This window comes from Gekko japonicus, unplaced genomic scaffold, assembly GCF_001447785.1.
Source record: "Gekko japonicus isolate JY-2015 unplaced genomic scaffold, Gekko_japonicus_V1.1 scaffold1864, whole genome shotgun sequence".
In the NCBI taxonomy this organism is placed as follows: domain Eukaryota; kingdom Metazoa; phylum Chordata; class Lepidosauria; order Squamata; family Gekkonidae; genus Gekko; species Gekko japonicus.
The window spans coordinates 336,103-344,064 of NW_015168709.1; the positions used below are offsets into that span (position 1 = coordinate 336,103).

General features: G+C 44.4%; 1 protein-coding gene across 1 annotated transcript in view; it reads left to right on the forward strand.

The window, feature by feature from the left end:
- LOC107114103 (neuron navigator 2-like) overlaps positions 1-7,543 on the forward strand; it is a gene marked incomplete at its 3' end in the record, with an annotated part of 109,603 nt that extends 102,060 nt beyond the window's left edge. Inside the window, exon 12 of the mRNA XM_015415536.1 lies at positions 7,154-7,543. Coding sequence (XP_015271022.1) covers positions 7,154-7,543 — 390 coding nt within the window. The remainder of the gene's footprint in view (positions 1-7,153) is intronic.
- Between the last annotated feature and the right edge of the window lie 419 nt (positions 7,544-7,962).

Here is a 7,962-nt window from a genome sequence, read left to right on the forward strand (position 1 = left end):
TTTCTCCATTCATACAGCAATGGGACTTTGTGTTGCCCGTCCTTGACTTCAACTCTGTTTGCTTCCGAGAAATGATTAAGAGTGATATGATGGACATTAAGTTGACAAAGTGTGTATTGTGCTTTATTCTTTTTTTTATCTGAAAGCTCAGATTCTAACCAACTATTACCAAGACTGATGAAGAATAACTTTAGTAGTGGAAAGAACCAGAGAGAGAAAACTCTGTTGAAGCCTGGAGCCAGAGCAGTGCCTGTTAAATGCTTTAGGTGGTGCTTGAATAGAGATGTGCAAAGGTTACCCCTGAAAATGCTGCTTAGGTTTCCTCATGAGAGACTTCAATGCATTTTAAACAAATCTATAATTGTGTGTTTAAACAACCAGATGAACTGTGTTTGACCTATTTGATAAGGCACATAACTTGAATTCCTACCTACTCTTTGGACAAACAGAGTCTTATAATTTTATTAGTAATATACACAGGTATGATTTTTAAAAGAAAAGCAGCTGTTAGGAATGACCAGGAAAATTTCAGGGATATTAACACACACTCGAAAAAGTCAGTTTATTACATTTTAGCATTTAATGAGCTTGCAGTTTTAAATGTATATCAGGTTGTTTTGTGGAAAGTAGGTGACCACATCAAGAAAGCAACCTGGTGTGATTATAAAATGCCTGGGTTCCTATCAAAATCAGACCCCCAGATCAATTCACCGCTTGCAGGTTTACGTGACCATTAAGTCATGTTCCATGCAGAACATCAAAGCTGCCAAAAATTCTATAGAAGGCTTATTATTGGGCCAGGCAGTTTGAATGAATCCACTTTGACTGTTTTTAGCCAAATTACATATTATGTTATGCACCTAGGAAGTAAATTTGAGCAATGAAAGAAAATCCAAAGACTTTTGAGCTGAGAGAAGCATGTGGCTAGAGTCATAAAATGCTCTTACTGCTCCCTATAGCAGGGAGACTGCTATATTAGCCCTCCATAAGATACATGCTGTCCAAATATACTTGGATTTTTTTGCTAGAAAATTTAAAAATCTGTATATATTTAATCCAACTTCATAATGAAAACATAGTAAGTAGTCTATATTCTAATACATTATCAGTATGTGACATGGTGAGATTTGACATTTGTAAGAGTTAACTAGCATACCAGGTTATAAGAAGTGGAATTCAAGCTCGTATTTTGACTTGCTGAGCTGAAAACACATTATTGGATAAACTTAAAATATCTTGAAATGGTGATTCTGTGTCTTAAACTACAAATGTTCAACATAACGATAAACTAAGTGATAAATCCTGCCCTACAGGATTTTTGCAGTAGGGATGAAGATTTAACTAAGTGCCTGTATCTCAAAAACCATATATCTAACTCTGAACCTGGCCCCCATGCAGACAGAAACAACTAAAGAATGGGGCCGGGTGCATACATTAATAACTTTTCTGTAGATCCCAGGTTTGCAGAAAAATCCTCCAAAGGAAGTTTAGAAAACAAGTAAAGGGCCAAAAGTTAAAAACAACAATAGATATAGACAAAAGTACGTGTGTCTATTTAAAAAAACATATAAAATAAATACAAGCTTCCTAAAGTAATCAAAGTGACAAATGCATAAAGAACCATATATGACTTGACGTGTTTAGGCGCACAGGAGCCTTCTTCAGAGATCAAATAGTACAGAATACAACATACAACAAAACCTCTGTTACACTTGTTAAGGTAGTAAACAATTGATATAGGACCAAAAATGGAATGTTCCAATCTGGAATTGAATGACACCCCCCCCCCCGCAAAAAAATAATAATTGTGGGGCCACAAATGTTGTGTCAGAAGCAATTACATATATTGGAGATAGTAATATTGCCAATATGTACCTTCCAGTTTAGGTCCTAAGAGTACAAGTAAAATTGCCTTATCAGCGCCAATGTAACATTAATATGGTCATGAGATCCCATGAGCTTCATTGTGAGGTCTGGGCTGCCATTTTAGAGAGGCCAGGATCAGCCCCTGCTGCTGTATGAATGAACGAATTAATGAATGAAATTGGATTTGCTAGGCTGCCCTTCCTTACAAGAAGAGGAGATGTATAAGTCAGGCAGGTGGAGGGGAAGCACCGGGAGTCACTCACCACTGCCTCTCCATCACCACCACAAACTGAGTGGATGAGCGAGCAGGTAGCTGCTTCTGTGATGATGGCTCTATAGCCAGGCAAGCGAGGAGAAGGAACAGGAGCCACTGCTGTCCCCTGTCATAGGAGTTAATTGGGCAAAAGTGGAGTGAGCAGGCAGGGAGAGGGAATTCCTCACCCCTGTGAGTCTCATGGCCCCCCACTTGTGATATTATAATTAGTGCATATAATTAGCACAGTCAAGTATTTTTCTGTTCCCACAGTGCTGTAGGCTGTTGGCTACACAACAAATTAATGTTGCACGTTAACACTGCTGTGGGGAAGACTGTCCTTGAGGCTATTAACTGACTGTGTCCAAAGCTGCATAAAACATGTCTCTGTTTTCATGCCCTCCCAGAAGTGCAGAGAGGCCCAGGCCACTTCCAAGTTTTGAGGCCCCTAGTCATGATAACAATAAAAAATGATGACACATGATGTGCGTAAAAACAAGTTGTGCAACTTATCAAGTAGCAAAAATTAATAAGTGTACAAATGTGAGGCCCACTTTGAGATTGTGGCCCAGGACCAAAGTTTTTCCTCCCCTCTCTGTTATCCCTGTCTTTTTTTTTCTTTCTGTTTATTAAAGCGGAAGACGGCTGAACAAGGGGTTGTGCTACCATGCAGTACTGTTGTAAACTGCAGCTTTGGATCCTGGATGCATGCCTTGCTTTTAGAAGAGGAGATGATTTTGACCAATTTCCCCCTTCTAATGTATCCCTCATGATGTTCCTGGGGCAGAATCTTAGTGAGCATAGAAGTCTGCCGCAGGAAGGGGAAGATGTGACACCTGCAGTTCATGCAGTTCAAATGCAGTTGAAAGAAACTTGCCCTATTCTTAAAAGAACAGTCATATGACTACTTAAGTCAAACAGTACCTTTGAGTCCAGTGGCACCTTTAAGACCAACAAGGTTTTATTCACGGTATAAGCTTTTGTGTGCAAGCACATTTCCTCAGATCCAATGAAATGGAAATTACCAGGCCATATATTACCAGACAGAGGGTGAGCATTAAATTAGCATACAGCACAATGAAGATGTTTAACACACTCAAGGACCAAATGGGAATAACCAGGGGTCATTTGGGGGGGGGACGCGGGGGGACGCCATCCCCCCGGGTGAGGTGCGGGAGAGCGGGGCCTGGAGCTCCCTGCTGGTGCCCGCTGGAGGTCGCCGCCAGCTGTGGGGAGGACACACTTCTGGTGATGTCAGGGGGTGTGGCATATGCTAATGAGTTATGCTAATGAGTCCCCCTAGCCCTTTTTCTACAAAATGACCCCTGGGAATAACAATCTTATTTTATAGGGTTACTCTTCATGTTTTATTCCAGGGGGAAACATAGTGAGTCTCAGTTAATTACTTTCAGCATTCCACAATTAAGGGTACATCTGCCCATCAGTCTCTAATTCTGACATATTTATTTCCTTCACTATGTTTCACATAGTGGCTCACAGCTATTAAAACACAGATAAAACAACAGAAATGTCCTACGATTGTACAAACTTAATCACAGCAAGATGGCCCATAAACCTAGGAGCATGCTCTTAGGGGTCTATAAAAATGCCCAAGATTAACGAGTAGTGGGCGCTCGCCCCCAACAGTCACTGAACATGCCAGGTAAGGGGGTGGAGTAGGGGAGGCCAGAATAACAGGACGTCTGTCACCTCAACCAAAGGCCCAGTGGAACATCTCCATTTTATAGGCCCTGTGGAACTGAAACGGATCCTGCAGGGCCTTGATCTCACTCGGGAGAGTGTTCCACCAGGCTGGAGCCAGAGCCAAAAAGGCTCTAGCTCTGGTCAAGGCTAAACAGATATCCTTAGGACTGGGGACCACCAGCAGCTGTTGCTCCAATAAGTGTAATGCTCTTCAAGGGACATGGTGAGAGAGGTAGACCTGTACATATGTAGGTCCCATAATCTTGAATTGGATTCGGTGCTCCACTGGGAGCCAATGCTGGTGATGGAGCACTGGTTGGATATGCGCTCTAAAAGGTGCCCCTGTAAGGGCACGCACCACTGCATTTTGAACCGAGTCAAGCCAAGTTTCCAAGTCAACCTCAAGGGCAGCCCAGCATAGAGTGAGTTACAGTCATCCAGCCTGGGGGGTGACCATCACATGGACTGCTGTAACTAGATTGAGAGGAGAGAGATGGGGAGCCAGTTGCTTGACCACCCAAAGATGGCAAAAAAAGCTGTTCTGGCAACAGCTGTGTCCTGGGCCTCCATAGAAAGCGAGGCACCCAGACTCCTCACCAGCACCATCAGCGTTAGTAGTGCCCCAGTGAGGGTTGGGAGCTGGATCCCTAGATTCAACCCTCCATGACTTAGGCACAGGACCTCTGTCTTTGATGGATTTGGTATCAAGCGTCTCTGTCGTAACCAACCAGCCACAGCTTCTAATGCTCTGGCCAGAATCTCTGGGGCAGCATCCAGTTGGCCATCCATCAACAGATATAGCTGGTTGTCTGTGAGGGCAACCAGAGCCGTCTCTGTCCCATAGCCAGGGCAGAAGCTGGACTGGAAATGGGTCCAGGATAGAGGAGTCATCCAGGAAAGCCAGGAGCTGCTCCACTACTGCTCTCTCAACTACCTTACCAATAAACGGGAGGTTTGACACTGGGCGGGAGTTGCCAGATCTTGAGGATCCAAATATGCTGTATGCCAATTTACTGCTCACCCTCTACCTATATATATATATGGATTGGTAATTTCCATTTCATTGTATCTGAAGAAGTGTGTGTGCACATGAAAGCTTATACCATGAATAAAAATTTGTTGGTCTTAGAGGTGCCGCTGGACTCAAACTTTGTTCTGCCGCTTCAGACCATCAAAGCTACTCACCTGACTACTATAACCTGAGATCATGCCTTGAAAAATGTCCATTGCTCTAACTTTGCTGAGTGAGTAAAGGCATGTGACAGGCAGAGGTGAGAGAGCTTGTTCTTAGGATGCCATCAGCAGCTACAGCTGTGGTCACACCTTTGTGTCTTGATTATGACTTTGCCTGCAGTGCTGTCTTTGCCTGCAGTGCTGTGGAGCTATCTGTAAACAGAAGGTAGAACTATGGAAACATATGTAGTCCTACCCAAGAGAGACATGATAGTCATGTGTCATATCATATGATGATATATTGGATAATAAATCTGCCCAGTGGTAAAGCACGTGGTTTGAATGCTGAAGGTATCAGGTTCAATTGCTGTTACTTTCAATTGAAAGAACTCACTGAGCAAGTCTGGGAAAGAGCTGAGAGAATGAATCACTACTGATTAGAATAGCAAGTACTGAGGCCCCGTTCACACGGAGGATTTGCCGCAGGAGAGCAACGAGTGCATGGCGGATTATCTGGGCGCGATCACACCGCAACATCTGGGAGGTGGAGCGCATCCGTGGCAAACCCGTGGCGTACCGCTGAAAAGGCCGCAACATCTGGGAAGTGGAGTGCATCCGTGACAAGCCGAAAAGGCAGGATTAAAAACTACCTGCTCAGAGGTACTAGCAACTGGTTTGCCTCGGGCTGCCTCCGGAGTCCCTCGGTGTGATCGTGCCAGCCGCGGCTTTTCCCTCCGGCCCCAAGTTGATGTGCAGGCGCGGAGGGAAGGAACCGTAGCGTTCCGCCGACACGTGGGATCGCGTTATGGCGGCTCTAATTGTGGCAAAAAGCCCCGCCTCCCCCCTGCGTTATCCAGCCCGTGATCGGGGCCTAAGTTAATTATATCAGCGGGTGGATTCATTAGCCGGTTCACATGTTACAGTGAAAGCGTGTACACCCTGCATGTGTGTGCATACATCTATTTGTAAGAAACAGCCAATGCATGTTCCCTTTACAAATGAAACCAGGGACAAGTACCTGGATAAATGTGAAGTTTAAGACTCAAGTTCATCTATATGTGTTTGAATGTAACATGAGAATTACTCAGCATACACATATACAGAAAAATCAAGTATACACTGTTAACTTTTGAACAAGGATGTTTTAAAGTACTCCCTTCCTACAGGCTGAATCATGGTGATTTGGGCTAATTTTGTCGACAATGACCCTCTCTCTTCCCCAGTGATTGATTATGGTATCAAGCTAGAACCCTGTCTATGTTTGAATTGACTTTACTGCACAGCATCACAGATCTAAAGATGAGGAAACTTATTCCATTAAAACGGTGTGGTACATTGGCCCCGGTCACACGGGCAGGAAACTGCGGGGGGGGGGAAGTGTGGCTGTTTGCCCCGGGGCAAACTACCGCGCGGTTACTCGATCAGACCTCCCATGGAGGTCCTGTGGAGGTACCGTGGAGGTTCCGTGGGAAGGGAGAGGCGCTGATCACAGGACAAGCTGGCGCGCAACGAAGAAGCGCGCGGTGCGGCAAACTGGTTGTCTTTTTTTCTGTACACGACAAATGCGCATGCTCCGTTGGGTGCGTGTGCGCATCCACAGGAACTTGGGGAAAAAAGAAACTTTATTTGCAAGGGGACATGGGCGGGCGCCGGATGCCACCGGAAACGCGATCAGACGCCCGCCCTTGCCCCGCAGTTTCCGGAAACTAGTACCTCCGAGGTACTAGTTTTTTGCCACGCAGTTTCAGCGGGAAGCCTCGGTTGAGCCACGGGAGTGCTACGTTTCCCAGATGTGCTGGTGAGATCGCGCCCGGAAACTCCGCCTGTCTTCCGTCTCACTTGTGTGGCTACTGTTCCGTGTGACCGCAGCCATTATAACTCAACTTAGGTGATGTTTTTGAAAACCTGCATGGCTAGGTATAATGACAGACTGTTCACAAAAAGGCCACTTTAAAAGTAATGCCCAAGGTGCCCCCGCCTGAAGCTGTTGCTAATTTCTTCAAACTACTCCTTTACCTACTCTACAAATTTGCTACAGTAGGAGAATCCCTTCATATTTACTTTAAAGTATGAAGTATTTTTAAAACATTTTTTGCCTGAAATCTACTGCGTTATCAATATCTCTTATAATCCTGTTCACTCTTTCATTCTATCCAGCACCTTGGAGACCACCTTTGATACCAATGTCACCACTGAAATAAGCGGCCGCAGTATTCTCAGCTTGACAGGAAGGCCAACACCCTTATCTTGGAGGCTTGGGCAGTCCAGTCCCCGTCTGCAGGCAGGTGATGCTCCATCAGTGGGTAATGGATACCCCCCAAGAGCCAATGCCAGCCGGTTCATCAATGCAGAATCAGGACGTTACATGTATTCAGCTCCTTTGAGAAGACAGCTAGCATCTCGGAGTAGTAATGTTTGTCATGTGGACATCTCAGATAAAGGAGGCGATGAAATTGATTTAGAAGGCATCACCGTGGATGCTACAGGCTACATGAGCGATGGAGATGTTCTGGGCAAGAACATAAGGACTGATGACATAACAAGTGGGTAAGTATATTCAAGACTTACCATTTATATTTATTGTTTCATTTATATCTCATTTTCCCGTCCAGATTGGCTCCCAGCCCCAGTTAGAACACATTTTTTTTTAAACTCATGAAAATACAGTAGATGATGTTTGGGATACATATTTATAGCCGTCTCTTCCGGTTTCTAACATCTGATGATATAGTTCAAGTTCTAGGTTCTTCCCTCCAGAGGAAGAGAATGGAAAGAGCTGAGGGTGGTTATAAAGATCATGTAGTAAGACTAATAAAGATGCACATTGTTCTAGTGAACCAAGCTAACTCACTGGCTAATGCACTGTGCTATAATCTTCTTTATGGTGCTGTGTAATATAGCCACTTATTTTTGTGATGGGTTTTATTTCTGCCAAGAGTCTCTAATGCAAATAATGTTTTGTAAGT